Genomic DNA, 17,525 nt, shown 5'->3' on the forward strand with positions numbered 1-17,525 from the left:
TATAGGTTTTCTGCTGCTCCTCCAGATTTATGACAGGAACATAATAATCAAGATTTTGTGATATGATCAAGAATACCATACTGATCTGCTTGCTAGGGACAGCAGGTCAAGTTCTGGGGGACACTTTTTCTATATTTCCTTCTACTTTTCCGAGTCTTAAATTATACAGTGGTTCTCATTTGGTCTTCTCTGACTCTACAGTTTATTTTCTTCATCAGGAAATGGGTTGTTTTTTTTTTTTTAAATCTTCCCCATCAAATGGGAAGAGAAAAAAAATTCCATAGTATCTTACACTTCTATTAAAGTCACCAATACATTACTTTTTCTTCTTCCAGAAAGCATATGAAAGTTATATAAACCACAACTTGTAGTAGCACCAAGATTCTGTTGAGGGATCTATGGTGATTCTAAGATGGTAATCCAACTACTACAGAGCAAGCAATTTTACTTAGTTAAGAAAGAATAAACTTCTACCTCTGATAGAGCATTCTGAAAGTGCTATCTCTATCAAAAGCTTGATTGTCAGAGTGCATAGCAATTCTTTCAGGTATCCAACCAGTCAGCGCATGGAGATCGATGTTCTGAAATACAAGCGTTCAGAAGAAAACATAATAGGTAACCATAAAAGCACCTTGAAAGAAACCAAAGATATTTATTACACTAGCTCTACATATAAAGACTCAAGAGTAAGACAATATGAAATTCAAAAATGAACTGACGAAGAACTGAAACTTGAGAGGTATGAAAACATTAGAAAAGTTATCACTTCTATGACACGTTCTATTTACTTCTTTAATTCATAGAATTCTAAAGAACAGTCTCAGAAGGACTATTTGGAATCTTGCTATTATATATGCATTTTAAATTATTTACATTTTAATTCTAAGGCTCAGGGTTTCAGAGTTTTTTAATATTCTTTTTGGTAAGGCTGACACTGTCATGCTTTTCAGTAATAAGAGGCTTTAATCTCCTTATTTTATCTCCTTGAAATATTGCTTCCTCCCCTCCTGCTTTGAGCTCCTCAAAGGAAAAAGCAGAGACTATAAAGGCTTGAAGAGTCATGAACAGCACTGGTGGGTGGGAATTTTGCAAACTGCAAATATAACACAGACAATAAGTAACCCTAATTAGACAATGAAGCTGTGATACAGTGGAGAACAGAGGGGGTGGAGATAAAATGCCAAATGTCAAGCTGTTTTTTCCAGACAGCTAGTTAGAGGAGGACAATGCAAGTAGAACAGCTATTCTGTTTCTTCAGCATTGTTTTGCAGAACAAGAGAGCTGTCCACTGACATAAATATACATAAAACTGTATGCTACATTTTACCCTTATACAAGGCCACATTTATCTCAATAATCACATTTCTGGAGGTGATAACTACCTATCACATCCACAAAGAATACAATTATCAAGACATCAACTAGAATGGAATAAAGGCACACCATTAAATTTAATAAGTTTGAATGAAAAAAAGAAATCAGAAATTCTTTCTAGGTAACGAAGGAAGATTATTTGGCCTTGAATAGTCCAGACTCTGAAAAAATAGTTTCCACGTCAACAACCTGGCTGCAGCATCACGATGGCCTATTAAGTATCAACACTATAGGAACCTGATACATACTCATATAAATGAGTGGAACAATCAGATAAGCTTTCTTATATCAAAGTACTTGTCCCCTCCATAAACACGGAGTATTTCAGCCTGCTCCTTTCTTAGCTGGCTCCTCTGCCTAACAAGGGAGAAGAGAATCATGCTGTTCGTAGAATGACAGAAACCAAAGATCTGCATTACTGATACATGTAGAGGCAAGAAAAATTATAAGTTTGAACCTAGATGAAAGTTTGGAGCAATATAAAGCATATACTTTCCAACCATAAGTCTCAGACCTACAGTTAGCACAGCAAGTTTAACTCTGCCCATGAAGTTTGACATACTTAAGCACAGTTAAGTACATTTGTGATAGGAAGAAAAAATAAAACATAGAAGAACACTTCTTCCCACACTTACCTCCCCAAGCATTTCATTCTGATTTCACTAGAAGAAATGAGGAAACTTGACAGAGATTATCTAATTTTTTTTCTTATTAGAAATAATCTAGTACTTACAGAATTTGATCCAGGAAAATCATATCCTCCCATGACCTTCATGTAAGCCTTTTCTATTAGTGATACCCACAATTCATTCTTATTGTTAGAATAAGAGCACAGAAGCTCCCCACTATGATCAACAGGTAATTGGTCATCTATGATCACCTGTGCAAAATAAATAAAAGATTATCTTAGAGCTAATAAAGTACTCTGGGAGTATTTTAAAAAAAGATAACCAAACCTAACTCTTAGTAGTACATGGCTTCCAAGACACACATCTGACCACTTTTTCAGATGAGGACATCTGTATCAATCAGAGGCTTGCCCTAAAGTGAACAAGTAGTTCTGTTGCTAGCTCTCTCTTACACCATCACTGGGCGACCTGTGAGCATCTGCCTTGGTTTGCTCTTTAGCAAATGGAGGTTATGACACAACTTGCTCATCAAGTATTTAACACCGGCTGGAAAAGCTCAGTATGACTGTCAAAATAAGAAAAAGTAGAGAAAGGCCTAACAGTATCCCTCATGTAATTAGGAAAAAGATCATAGATTGTGCTCAATATGCAGTAGAAGAATTACAGTCATTGATACAGTTGCAAAAGCATTTACATTTCTTGTTTAAATTATGTAGACTATACATCCCAGTAGTATTGACTATTACTGGAGTACTCATCGTGGTCTGAAACAGTCTCCCAACACAGATATTTCACACTACCATTAGTCTATTACCAATACACTACTGAGACAGCACATTTTCATGTCAGATCTTATTTATGCAAGAATTGATAATTCTTTTTGCAGAACACAGCCACTCATCCTACCAAAAAGCAGCCATCGGGAGATATATTGGAGAGCACAGAGAGCAGAGGAAGCACTTAAGTGATACTTCCCTCTAACAGTCATTCAGATTCCAGGATTTTGCTACTAACAGACTTCCTAACCTACAGGTTGTATCTTAGCATTTAATAACATTTGAGGACTTGTCCCAAGCCACTTGTCTATGAACACCATCACTGGATTTTTGAACTCCCACAAACAACGATAATTCTAAATGAACTGCAATAGTGACTGCTAAAGTATTTTATTTTATACCACTATTTACTGCACTAAGAAAACAATGCCTGTGAGTTTATAAAGCTCTACCATTTATCTTCAGGCATCTCCTCTCTTCACAAAAAATCTTTGGTCATCAGCTTTAAAAATGCATGATTTTAACAGTAACAGTATTAAGTTCCCCCCAAACCATTTACCTTTCTAGGTACACCATTGATATGAAGTTTCACCATGTATTTGCCACATGGATTATACTCTGGTTCTCCTTTCTTATTCTGAGGGTAAATGATACTGTTAAAAAAATACAACAGGCAAATTGTGACATAAGTGACTCTGCTGTACATACACTGATAATATAAAAAGCTGAATTTCTATAATATATACTATAAAAGATAGATATGAAATTTTACATGAAAAACCACTCAAATTTAGTAAGATTGGCAACTATGTCTAAATAGATTTCATTTTTCAGACCATTTACCTGATGCAGTTCTTTCTGAATCAAAGAAAGCCCATGAATAATAATTTATCTAGCTGAATCAACACAAGCAGATTTGTCTTACTTTTACATGTACTACAATTATGCAAATTCTATTTAAACACAGTATTAGCCTAAATGACAGTCAAAAGTTTCAAGACGTGGTACTGAACTCTCTGCTCATGAAGAGAACACATATTCACTTCTAGCAAGTATAGGTTAAAACAAAAATCTAGAAATAACATTCACACAGTTGTCTGGCAATGGGCTCCTGGCAGACAGTCTGCCAAATGCATGCTAAATTTATCACAGAATGCTTGCTAAGTTGGATTGAGATAGTGTTGTTACCATTCTGCAGCAAGATTTAAGATCAACTATTTGTTGCACAGCAGTTGGCATAACAAAGAAACAAACCTACAAAGCATTTTAAGTAAAATTGCTATTAAAAACAAAGCCCTCTAGACAATTTGCTCTTCTCAAAGCACATTTAAAGTAGTTTCGCTTTTAGAAGTGGTAAAGCCACAAAATTCCCAGGGAGATTAAGGTGAAACAAACACTAACTTTTACTGTGCCCAAATGTACGATAGAGAACCTCAATTAAAACTGACAGAAGTAGAGCATACTAACCTAAATATTTTTTAACATATTACTCATGAATAAGCTTAACAGACAGCAATTTAAATAGGAAATACTGCAAACGCTTAGCTGTGTTAAGTCTGATGATCTTAGAAAATAACAGCTATTTACCTCGTAATCAACTTTTTGTTATATCTTCTTTCATATGCAGCACTGATAGCTAGTGATGCCACAAAGGAACAATCTGACACTATTGTCTGTAAAGAAAAGATGACAATGAGGATATTTACTAATATTTAGATACCAAAGAAAAATGAGTTGAGTGGAAAAGAAAGGAAAATTGTTAGTGATTCCCTTCAATAGTGAAAGGATTTAAATGGAGAGAAGCCAAGTTACTCAAAAAAAAAAAAAAAAAAGAAAAGAAAAGAAAAGAAAAGAAAAGCAGGAAACATTGCTTGCTCTGTAAGTTAAAAGATTTATTGAAGGCAATGAGAGGTAAATGCAGCTATCTTGTCATTCACTCACACTTAACCTCTTTCTTCCCAAAACACACGGCGTTTCCACCGTTAACACACTTGTTCATTCTCATGGCTAAAGAATGCATGGAATTTGAGGTGGCACTATCATTACATTAACATCAGGAGAGCCATGAAAAGCTCTCTCATATTTAGGGGTTTCTTCTTGAGAAAGCAATCCTCTTCTCTTTTGGAAAGTCTCATACCCTGCAATGTGCTCTAGCAGTGCACGCTTCTCTTTAGGAACAACTTACCTGCTTTATGCTGAAGCTTGACACAGTATAAATCATCGTAGGGTTATTTGTTATGTCATCCGGCCGTACCCACTTGGCAAACATTGCTTTCTGTTTGGGGGATAATGGCAACTTCCCACATTTATCACTAGATTTAAGAGAAAGGCAGAAATAACAGTTTCAATAGAAGAGCTTTTCGTGACATCCCAAGTCATATGTATACCTGACAGATGGTGCAAAATGTGCATAGAACAATTACACAGCTGGAAAACAAATTCAGAGAACAAAGTTGATAATTTGGTGGGGAAAAACAGAAAACACTGAAAACATGAAATAAAACCCAAGAGTCTCCTTCATGAGACTGAAATGAATTTCAAAAAGCCAGCTACCCCAGCAGAAACCCAAATTCTTGCCTTTAATTCAACATGATGAACTAATAAAAGGCTTCTTCAGTTCAGAAAATATTGAGGCATAGCTGATTGTCATGCCTTTAGTAGAAAATGGAAGAAAAAACACCAACCAGGTGACTTGTCTATTATGGCTATGTAGTGTGAATCTATATCAGAGCTCATGCATAAACGTTTTCTATCGCTCTTCCTCTGAATAGTCCTTGATGGAGGAGACAGCTACCACCTTCATTTTTGCAGGTGGGGCAACTGAGACAGAGAGCACTAAAAACAGTAGGAAATAGAGTCAGGAAATGGAGCCAAGTTGTCAGCATAGCCCAATACTACAAAAAGCCAAAACAGAATATTCTTGAAGGCCTGCAGGGACAACTGTAAAGGCACTGCAGAGCAGGATCAGCTCACATTAAACAGTCCCAAGATCAGACTGGAGAAATTAGGTTGCAGTATTTAAGTACCTCAGCCAAAATTATGCTTAAAAACCTGCTTAAACAATTTTAAGAGAAAACACAACAACACTGATTATTGGAAAGAATTCAAAACAACAAAGAAACATCAGTAATTGAACAGCACTTACGAAAATGGCATAGGGAAGGCAAAACGTTCCCTCAGATCAACGCTCATGAAAGGGACATATTCAATGCCATTAATTTTTGAAGTCTTTCTACAAGTTGTAAGAGAAAAATATAGTTACAAACTTATTTGCACATTTCTATGTTCAGGACCATGCCCTTAGTCCATTTAAGTCCCAATAGTAAATAAACAGATTAAATGTTTTAAGATCAAATTCCTGGACAGTGTTGAACATCACCTGTGTCACAATCTTATTTACTGTGGAGAGAGAAGGAAGAAAGTTGTCTGATAAGGGTTACAATGCTTTTTTTTTTTTTCTGCATACGTTTAATAGTTTTCAAAATTCACAAATTTGCCTAAAAGTTTTATGGATTCATTAAAATATGTCTACTACGGCAGCTATAATAAAAACAAATGCAAAAGGAACTGAATATAACAGAAGGCATAATCCTGAAGTATACTATGCTTCCTCAACTTCCTGTGATATAGTAGTTGTATCATATACATACAACCATTTTTGTACATGAAAAATACTCCTGGCAGCCAACTACAAGTTGCCTTCTAAACATGCTCTAGAAATCATGCTCTACGAATAAAAACCACTGATTACATTACAGTAGAGAATACAAGAGTTTATTAAAGCTTGGGTAATGGCAACAAACGAGTTTGTAAGTGGTGGTTTTCCAAGCCTCTGTTCATACACCTCAAGCTTAGGTGTATAACAATTTACTGTCCAAGATGCACAAAGAATGTGTGCACAAATGATAAAACTCTGTAAAATCTTGGCCTCTGCTCACCTGAGTACTTCAATCTCCTCTGCAGTGTACCTCTGACCTTGAGATTCACTAGCTTGCACTGCTCTGATTGTCTGTGGTTTATCATTTAAAGAAAAGTCAGGTCCCAGTGGAAAGAATGTTCTGACGGGCTGATTTGGTTTAGCAGCAGTTGACTTCTCCTTCTGAGATGACTTTGACATCGATACTTTCAGTGCTTCTGCTCTAAAAGGAAAGAAAAAAGCATTCTGTGTACAATCATAATGAAAATACAGCTATGGGTCAGTCATTTATTTCCTTGTTCATGCTCTCACAGTTGTTAAAAAGGGATGAACAGATGCTCAAGCTGACCAATATCATTTTTCCTATGAAAAAAAAAAATCAATTCATGAACAATATCAATAGAAGCATCAGAAATCATTCAGTACTGATGTCAGTACTTCTTTATTTTCCTGTTCTACAATCAATTAAAATATAGCATTTGCAGTTCAATTAAAAGATATTTTTAGCAGAATTCATTAAGTTTTTGTCACCTTTAAGACAATATTAACAGCAGCATTTATGTAAGCATTCATGATCTGGAACCTCAGAAAAAAGACCACAAACCCAGAGAGAGAAAATCCCTTTTAGAGTGATTCACAGACAGGACATAATTTCCTAACTGCTTCCCCCATGAGGCAGGATCACAGTGGTAACTCACCAACGTTGGTTTCATCATCACCTACTGCTCTGCTTTCTCTTAGACTTCAGGATTTGACTAGCAATTATTACAGCAGAAAAAAAACCCCAACCATTCTTAAAATCCAGCTTTTCAGCTGCTTGAGGACTGTATATTCAGGAGCCATCTTTTTTTTTTTTTTTGTGGCTGTATTAAACTGTGAGATAGTCACGCATGCAAATCAGCGTGGGGTTTTTTGAACACAGACTGAAAAGCACTGGAAATCTGCTAATACTGAAGCAGCCCAACAGAGTCCATTATTCCCTCTCATACCGCTGATTTAAAAAGGAGTTACATTGGACTTACACTCATGCAACTTGTTTTAGATACAGACTCCCATCCACTAGACTTATCCACATGATTAAATTGCTGTCTCAAACCAAGTACTTCCCAGTTTCGAAGCTGTCTTCATTATGAAGAGATGCTGACAGCCAGGCTTAGCACTCATCTGAATTCAGGGTTTTTATAAAAGCCAAAACAGTAGTAGAGTACTCAGATTTATCTGTCTGAAGACTGAAACAGTGCACTAATAAATACATAGCCCTTCCCTAATTCTGCATGAGATTTCCAGAGTGCTGGCACAAGAGCTACTTCATCTACCTGTATAACAGCTGGCAGCCATCTGCCAGGAAAACTATAATTGAGTTCGGTCTGGTCAGAATCCCTGCACTTTGCAGTACAGAACAGACATAATAGATTGAGAATTCAACTCAGAGAGTGTACTGACACTCAACAGCTATTACCTGTGCTAACAGTGGCAATACTCACCTATCTAATGCTTGCCGAGCCAGTTGTTTCAGTTTTGACTGCAGGCCTGCTTCTGAAGTTTCTGTAGCCTTAAATTCAAAACACATAAACAACAAAAAAGCTACACATCCAAAGAAAATACAGATTTTAAACTGCTTGTGAAATTCCATAATTCAAATTAGTTACCACCTATTTTTTTTTACCCAATCCTCCTTTGAAGTGAGCAGATATGCATGTGTTTTTTTTTTTTAATCTCAATATAAGAAGGATATTAAGTGAATATTATTTTACTATTCTAGTAAATGTTCATAGAATGAAAGTGTTATTCGACATTTTTCAGCATGGGAAATACTGCATACACACAAAAAAATTATTTAAAAAGCCATATTAAAACCATGGACAGAAAAAAACCAACAAATGTTATGTACACTATTGGAGTGCAATGTATGCCATGTTTTTTCTCCACAAGTATGTAAAAATAATCATGGTAACTCAGGAAAAGATACATTTGAACATTCACTTGCATTGATAAAGCCTGCTTGTAAGTTAAAAATTCTTGTTTTTCCACATGTAAAGCATAAAATTATCAACAACGGGCACCAAAACCGTTATCAGGAGTGCTAACTTCTATTTCCAGTTGGGAAGTAGGTCGTGACAGTTCACTCATATAACCAGTTTATACTTTCTTCCTTACAGGTGAATCACAGCTAGCAGAGACAGGTAATCAGCAGGAAGCACAACATGAGCTGTGGCTTCTCTTGTCACACCCAGTAGCAGGTTTCAGGTTCAAGCTTTGTACCATGACTGATTCTCCTGGGTCATCTACATGACTTGAGGAAACAAAAGGCAAGCTACTTTCACCCTGAGAAATGAAACTAGAAACACTCTAAACATTTTTCTATCTGTTAGTAAGTTACACTTAGGAGTTCCTTGTTGGAAAAGACTTTGAAAGATGTATCAAGGGAAGCAGTGGATGTGATACACCAGAAGACCTATCTAGGAGACAGACACCAAGGAATAGACACAGCTGCTCTCTTACTGCTTCAAGGGTAAGAAAGCAGCAGCTCTCTCCACCTAATACCTAATACAACAAGCAGAAAGCAAGACAGAAGTAGTGGTTCAAGGCAGAGTTCCTTCCATCTTTCATCCTGGGGAGAAGAAGGTACCTTTTGACCCCCTTGAGGGATTAAGCCTACAGCCATTTTAACAAAACAACGTGTTGTCAATATTAAAAGAAATGTTAGCTGTATCTGCACCTAATAAAAGATCAGGTAACAGCAACTGTTAAGATAATGTCAGAGTAATTTCTATATATGTAAGTTGGTACATGCACGTACTACACAACAGAAGGAGAAACAGCAGAGTCAAAAGCAGTATGCTGATGCAATAGTTTATATAATAGACAAAAGCAGTTCTGATTAAACAGCTGAAGCAGAAAAACTACAGCAGTTCTACTAGCTTTTGATCTGGTTACCTTTTATCAGTAGGGTTTTTAAGTCTACCTAAAACTGTTCAGTAGAATTCAGAGCAAAGGTTTTACTCTAGTAAGTAGCAATAGTAGCATTTCCCTCCCAACAACCCTTATATATTCACATTACAAAAAAGAAAGAGGAGAAAAAAGAAAAACAGACTTGGTGGAGTTACATTATGATGGTGAGCTCTTCCTATAATGAGTTAGTTATGACAACTGGACGTCAGAGAAAAAAAGCAGTACCTGTAATTATGTTTGTCATCGTTCAGATAACGGCCAATTTAACTCTACCATTAACTTCAGTGTGAATTGAATTCACTCGTAATAGCTTTAATGTTAGCTACTGAGTAATCAAATAGTATTTTTTTTTTAACCAGTTTTAGCAGCAGGAGACTGTTACGCTTTCAGAAAATGCTACACAAAAAAAATCCCAAGAATTATTCCCTTTAATATAGTCAGAAAATAAAATAGCTGACACATTAGCAAGTCATCTTCAATTTTAACAGCTTCTGATTTCTCTTTTAATATTGCATTCATTCTAGTGCAAAAGTAAGGACGACAAAGTTTTCAGCATATTTGTATTTCTTAGTATAATCTGGCTCAGTGAAAACACACAAATGACCAGTCCCCATGAATTTACAGCATTAAATAACGTAACAACTGGAAGAAACATTACAAAAACAACCAATGGAAAAAAAAAGATTCAAGAACAGTTTTTAGAAATACAGGTACTCCATTTTTAAGCCAGCCTTTAGGGGTCAGTCACTTGTGCAAGTGGAAGAATTCCTTACCATCACATAATTCCACCAAGTTAACTTGTAGGTTAACATACTGTTTTCAAACAGAGCTCCACCGCTTCCGTGTACAACTCTATAGCTTCTTCTGCATTGCCTTTATCATCTTCATCAAAAGCCTGTGTAACTAGGAAGTGAGCACGCTCCAAGTCCAACTGCTGTTTTGACTTCAGAGGGTCTGTGTTCTGAGATTGAACTAAAAGAAAAATAAAGTGTTTAGATTTCTACAGCAGCAGACATGCAAAAACATCCTTCCCATAGTACGGAAACACTAGTAGTTCTATCAGATGAGAAACATCTACTCTTTGGCTGCAAGCAGAAAGTTGGCAAACTTTGTTGAAGACATCTTTACAAGGAAGAAAAAGTCTCTTCCCCCAAGGCTGAGACATGCTCTCAGCGTGTCACATGCCAAGTAACGTACATAAGATCTCTTTCATATTATGCAGATGTAGTTCCTAAGAATATTTTAAGTGAAAGAATATGCACACCCAAGTCCTTGGGAAATAAGTCTTCTACACTGTGCTACATTGCTTATTCCCTAAAGAATTCAAAACAGTGACTCACAAAAAATAGAAAACATGAGAAGCAGAGCAAACATCAGATACATATTTCACAGCACTGTAAGGCTTTCTACTCAATTTACGCAGAGGTTTAATTAGAAAGCTCCTTACCCACCTGCTGAATGGAGAGCTTGAACTCTCTCCAAATACTCATTAATTTTTTCTTGAATATTTTCCAAGCTTGACCCTGCCATGCCAGCATAAATCAAGGCTTGTGCAGCTTCCTGCAGGGAAAGGAATTTGAAACAAAAGTTAACGGTTGGTGACCGGAAAATTACTTTCCATGAACAGAAGGCTACAGCAACAATGAGCCTGCATGAAAGCCGGCTCCTACACCTGCATCGAGGCTCAGTGGTGCAGGGAGAACCTGACAGAGAGAAATAGTTACAAATGAAATCCGATTTCCTAAGTTCAATTTCACACGGGACAGCCTATAAGAGTACAGAACCTCAAGTTTTATTATAATCACAGAATGGCCCGGGTTGGAAGGGACCTCAAGGATCATGAACCTCCAACCCCACCCACCACAGGCTGGGCCACCAACCTCCACACTTAATACTAGACAAGGCTGCCCATGGCCCCATCCAACCTGGCCTTGAATACCTCCACAGTACAGGCATAAGGCCACATCTTGGGTCAGTGTGTGCAGTTACATGCACAGAACCAGAAATTTTATATGAACTTATTCAGCCATGCACTGAAATCAGCTAAATAAAAATAAAAGACAGTTTGTCCTGAATTTTAAAGGTGCAGATTTATGGTTGGGAAAGCAAATAAAAACCTTAAAAAAACCAAACACATTACTCACAAATTACTTGCATTTAATCTGATAATAATGAGAAGAAGACCAATATAAAAAACCTTCAAAAAACAAATTCATAGAATTAGGGAGTTTTGGTTCAGAAACAGTTTTCTGTTCATGTTACTCATGCAAAGTGATTTAGGTTAGATATGAGGATGAAGTTTTTCCACTCAGAGGGTGGTGACGCACTGGAACAGGTTGCCTAAGGAGGTTGTGGATGCCCCATCCCTGGAGGCATTCAAGGCCAGGCTGGATGTGGCTCTGGGCAGCCTGGTCTGGTGGTTGGTGACCCTGCACAGAGCAGAGGGGTGGAAACTTGATGACCATTGTGGTCCTTTTCAACCCAGCCATTCTACGATTCTGTGATCTTGAAATTCTACAGAATTAAGATTTCCCAGCTCCTTAAATTTTTGTCTTGAAATGTTTCTACGTGCAGAGAACACTGGATTGAAGTCCTTTTCCAGGAGGCCTCCAGCTCATATGCACAGTGTGTTATCCACATGAAGACTTTTTGTATAAGGCACAAATCTATTAGGAAAAAAACGTCCTCAGTTGCAATAAGCTGCCTGTCCACTTACTAAATTTATTACAAAAAAAGGCCACATTAAGGCTTAGCAGGGTTGAAATCAACAGCCAGAGCAGACACAGTCTCAGAAGCATATGGAAAAAAAAAAATGAGGTTTGTTTTTAAAACAAAGATAAAAACCTTACACTGACCTCATTATTGGCATAGGGGAAAAAACCCAACAACCCACATTCGCACAGCAGCGCTCTCCTTCCCAGCAGCAGCGGGTGAGGGAAGGAGGCAGTCACGTAGCAGGCACGTATGTAGGCAGCAGAACAATAACTGTCAGTGCTGCTCTCCAGCGATGGTCTTCAGGAAGACGGCTCTGTGCAGGGCAAGCACAGAGCTGGGGCCAGAGGGGCTCTCGCTTGCTTTGTGGCTATGATTTTGCCAAAGCTGTCAATTTACTCCCACATGCACCCACCCTATCTGCCCAAGCTTAGAACCAATCCTAATACAACCTTTATTTATCAGGGTTAATATTTTACTGCTGAGCATCACAGAAGCAAGCACTGCATACACCCTGTCAACATCCATCATCATAATCATAGAATCACATTGAAAGGGTCCCCAAAGCCCACCCACCAGTGCTAACCCCCTGCCATGGGCAGGGCTGCCACTCACCAGCTCAGGCTGCCCAGGGCCCCATCCAACCTGACCTTGAGCACCTCCAGGGATGGGGCACCACAGCTTCTCTGGGCAGCTGTGCCAGGGCCTCACTGCCCTCTGAGTGAAGAGTTTATTCCTGGCATCTAACCTAAACCTCCCCTCTTCCAGTTTAAACCCACTCCCCCTTGTTCTATCACTATCAACCTGCATAAAGTCAGTTCATCTCCTGCTTGTAAGCTCCATTCAAGTATTACACCACGTGAAGTGCTCACAGCAACAGAAAGGCAAACATGTGTCCAGTTTCATTTAAATGTAGCAATTAAGTACTGCTAACGTCTAGCATACAACTAGCTTTGAGAAAAACACATTACAGACATCTGCTCCAGGAGTGCACACACATCTGTGGCACACCAGTAGCAGAGGTGCTGCTGTATTGCAATGGTGAGCATGATGAAAAATACAGAGATCTTCAAACCAGTGCCTCCAAATCCATGCATAACTGATGATTTCCCTGATTTGGACCACAACTGTTCTACCTGGTTTCAAGGTGCAAACAGACCCTTATGCATTAAGCTGCAGTGCCAATGCCAGCTGTCATAGGATGTAGGCGTGGTTCGGAGCTGGTATTTCTGATCCATCGCAAGCAAACAGACAGCAAATCCATTCAGACATTCTGTTTGTTGTCTATCAGCAACAAGAAGTGACATTTCCCATGCTTCATGCTCAGGTCAAGTACTTGCAGAATCCAATTTCTCACCTGTGTGCTTACTAAACGCACAAACAGATAATAAAAAAGCTGGTAACAGGTCAGATACCTTCACACAGAAGGTGATACAAGAACCAACACCTGATTTTGTGCTGTGAGGAACCTCCTGTCTGAGCATCAAAACCTCTATCTGCAGAGCTGTGATCCAAAGCTTTCATTGTGCAGAGCAGTGCCCATACTCACAGTGCTCTGTGTCCTCACATGTGCAAACCACAAAGCATTCTCCTTGCTGCATTTAGCCTGAGGGATGAGGGGTGTCTTTCTGATTTTAGAAGCATCACCTAAACGCAGCACGGGAAAATAATTTCCTGTGTGCTGTATGAAAAAGCAGAAGAGTGATTATTTGCACAAAAAAAAAGATGGTTTTCTTCTGAGGAGCAGCTGACAGGTTCTTGCAGATGTGTCAGAAGTGTGCTGTCACAAAGCAGTATGTGCACAGCTAACAGATATCATGCATGTGTTGCCGAGAGGCACAGACCTTATCAGCATTATTACTGCTAATTACAACTTTTGTACACACACTTCCCATAGTAAACTTAGGTCACCCTAAGCTAACAACGAAGGCTAAATGCAGATATTCCTCTTCCCATGTAGGAATCTCTCCCAGAATAGGAGAAATTTCAATCCAAGCCGTTCTATGATGCTATCCTTTCACACAGAAACCCAAGTATGGTCTTTCTACATGGGTCACCCCAAAAGTAATGCCTCCTATTTATTTCCATGAAAATGACAACTGATACAAAGAGCACAATAACACTATCCGAACGAATTCTCACAGAACAAATTCTCAGCTACAGCACACAGTTTTTCAGCGCTGTCACCACCATTAGCCGTGCATTTTTGCCAGTCGTGAACAGGAGCCTGCACGCTGCCCTCACACAAACCTGCACCAGCAGAGGTGACCCACTGCCACCACTGCTGAAACGCACTGCCCACCGCCTCCCTGTGCTCACAGCCACCGCCTGATCTCCAGTAACGTTCAGCAAACGCTGATAAACGCCAACGATCGCCACCCGGCCCAGCCCCACCCTCACACCGCCGGGCTGCGCCGCTCTAACCGGGGGTGGACAAACTTTCCGCGCGGCCTTCCGCCATCCCCCGCCGTAAGCGCCCGCCCCTAGGCCTTCCCCCGCCGCACCTTATAGTAGAAGACGGCCTCCTGGTAGCGCCCGCTCTGGTCCCGCTGCACCGCCAACTGCGCGAACTTCACCGCGTCCAACTCCAACGCGCTGGCGTCCATGACGGAACCCCTCCTGCCACCCCCTACCGCCGGCTGCGCGCTGCCCACCCGCTTCCCGACCCGGCCCCGCCCGGCTCCGCCCCATCCCCGACGGTCCCGCCCACCGGCGCCCCACCTGCGGCCATGGGGGCGGGCTGCGCACGCGCATCAAGGGAGAGCTCGCTCACTTTTTTTTTTAATAGAAGAAAGGCACTGGGCATGATCGGAGGGGCTGAGTTTAGGGCTGTGAGGAGGCGGGGCGTGGCTGCCTGTGGCTGTAGGTCGCGGCTAGGGTAGGACGCGCTCAGATGGGGTGTGGTAGGGTTGTCTGCCTGCGCTGTGAGGATCTGTGCTTGAAGAGCGTTGTTAATTTTAAAGCAGTACTGTGGTTTTGTTTGTCTTATCCTTTTTTTAAGGGAAGTGCTCAAAATAGCAGAGACTTTCCAACACAGAATCACAAAGTTATTAAGGTTGGAAAAGTCCTCTAAGGTCGCCTAGTCTAACTGCCAACCCACCCCCACCATGCAGACTGACCACGTCCCTCAGTGGGCAGGGGTCATCCACACAGTTCTTCAACACCTCCAGGGACAGTGACTGCACCACCTCCCTGAGCAGCCTGTGCCACTGCCTCACTGCCCTTTCTGAGAAGAAATTCTTCCTAATACCAAACCTGAACCTCCCCTGGTGCAACCTGACCCCATTCCATTGTTACTTGGGAGAAGAGGCTGACCCCCACCTCACCACAGCCTCCTTGTGGGCAGCTGTAGAGAGCGATCAGGTCTCCCCTGAGCCTCCTCCAGACTGAACAATCCCAGCTCCCTCAGCTGCTCCCCATAAGACTTGTGCTCCAGACCCTTCATCGCTTTGTTGCCCTTCTCTGGACACACTCCCAGGCCTCAACATCTTTTCCTGTAGCAGTCACTGTTGTATCAGTTGACCAACAGTAAGTCCATGGGGCCTGATGGGATTCACCTCAGAGAACTGTGGGAGTTCGTGGATGTTATGGCTGAGTTTTACCTCAGCCATGGGAGTGTGGGGAGATCCCTGCTGACTGGAAGCTGGCTTGTGTTATACCTATCTACAAGAAGGGTATGAGGGAAGACATACAGAACTACAGACCTGCAAGTCTAACCTAAGGCCCTGGAAACGTTATGGAGAAGATTATCCTGGAGAGTAGTGGAAGGCAGTTAAAGAACAAGGCTGTTGTCAGATATAGTCAGCATGAGATTGTGAAGAGAAAGTCTGGCTTTCGTCGCCTTCTATGATAAAGTCACCCACTTGGAGGGAAGACAGTGGATATAATCTTTCTGAATTATGGTAAGACCTTTGATACTATCCCTTACAGAATATTTCTGGACAAACTGTGTAGAAACTCTGAGACAAGCACATTTGTATTATGGATGTACTAGCTTAATGGTAGAGCTCAAAGGATTGGAGTGAGTGGGGCTACATTTAGTTGGTTGCATCAGTAGCGGTTTTCTCCAGGGCTTTGTTCTAGGGCCAGTCCTGTTCAACACTTTTATCAATGATCTGGATGCAGGAGTGGGTTTGCATCCTCAGCAAATTTGCCAATGATTCTAAACTGGGAGGTGCTGCTGGCGCCCTGAAAGGACTAGGAGCCGTGCAGAGGGATCTAGATAGACTGAAGCACTGAGCAATCATCAACTGCACGAAGTTCAGTAGAGGAAAATGCTGGATTCTGCACCTGGGATGGAGCAATGCCAGACACAGGTAGAGTCTGGGAAATGAGTGGCTGGAATGCAGCTCAGCAGCAAGGGATCTGAGGGTGCTGGTGACAGCAGGATCAGCATGAGCCAGCAGTGTGCTCTGCATGAGCCAGGAGGGTAAACTGCACTTTGGGGAGCATTAAATGTAGCCATCTGGCAAAGAGGTGATTCTCCTCCTATATTTAGCATTGGTGCAGCCTTGCCTTAAATATTGTGCACAGTTCAGGGCTTTGCAATACAAAAAGGATGTTAAAGTCTTTGAAAGCATCCAGAGGAGGGCAGTAAAGTCTGGTAGCAGGGCTGGAAGGCATGTCCTGTGAGGAGAAGCTGAGGAGACTTGAGTTGCCCAGTGTGGAGGAGGCCAAGAGGTGACCTCACTAGTCTCTGCAGCTTCCCAAGCGGGGAAGAAGAGGGAGGTGCTCAGCTTTGCTCCTGGGAACTGGTAATACAGAGCTGTGCCAGGAGAGGGTCACACTTTGCATTAGGAAACACTTCTGTACTGTGAGGATGGTCAGACATTGGAACTGGTGGCTGAGAGGGGTGACTGTTGCCCCATGCCTGCCAGTGTTCAAGAGGCATTTGGACATGCTTTGACTTTTGGTTATGCCTGAAACGGTCAGGCAGTTGGACTTGATGGTCTTTGTTGGTTCCCTCCAACTTAACTCTTATGTCTGCAATGTAAGGGCCATACTTGTAATTTTCATAGCTTTGCTTTTGGTTGTGCTTCTGATAAGGACATTTTTCTTTCAGCTTGTTTTATGCTACTTAATTGAGCACAAGAAAGATCCAGATTATACTAAAGGACTTTTTAAAATAAAGATACACTGGTTCAATATTTACTTAATGACACTATG

General features: G+C 40.6%; 1 protein-coding gene across 4 annotated transcripts in view; it reads right to left on the minus strand.

The window, feature by feature from the left end:
- Nucleotides 1-15,048, minus strand: part of CAPN7 (calpain 7) — a 29,184-nt gene extending 14,136 nt beyond the window's left edge. For 2 of the 4 annotated variants that reach the window (XM_040694601.2, XM_418783.8), the window contains exons 1-11: nt 14,864-15,048; nt 11,099-11,207; nt 10,462-10,619; nt 8,180-8,247; nt 6,718-6,918; nt 5,925-6,011; nt 4,965-5,091; nt 4,367-4,452; nt 3,339-3,432; nt 2,108-2,254; nt 475-581 (exon numbers count right to left, since the gene is read on the minus strand). In XM_040694601.2, the coding sequence (XP_040550535.1) occupies nt 475-581; nt 2,108-2,254; nt 3,339-3,432; nt 4,367-4,452; nt 4,965-5,091; nt 5,925-6,011; nt 6,718-6,918; nt 8,180-8,247; nt 10,462-10,619; nt 11,099-11,207; nt 14,864-14,965 (1,286 nt within the window). In that variant the 5' untranslated portion in view covers nt 14,966-15,048. Of the gene's footprint in view, nt 1-474; nt 582-2,107; nt 2,255-3,338; nt 3,433-4,366; nt 4,453-4,964; nt 5,092-5,924; nt 6,012-6,717; nt 6,919-8,179; nt 8,248-10,420; nt 10,620-11,098; nt 11,208-12,502 lie in introns of those variants that run through there. The other 2 variants (XM_046937989.1, XM_015281764.4) reach the window with 2 other exon arrangements.
- Nucleotides 15,049-17,525: the final 2,477 nt, after the last annotated feature.

Source organism: Gallus gallus, chromosome 2, assembly GCF_016699485.2.
Source record: "Gallus gallus isolate bGalGal1 chromosome 2, bGalGal1.mat.broiler.GRCg7b, whole genome shotgun sequence".
NCBI classification, from domain to species: domain Eukaryota; kingdom Metazoa; phylum Chordata; class Aves; order Galliformes; family Phasianidae; genus Gallus; species Gallus gallus.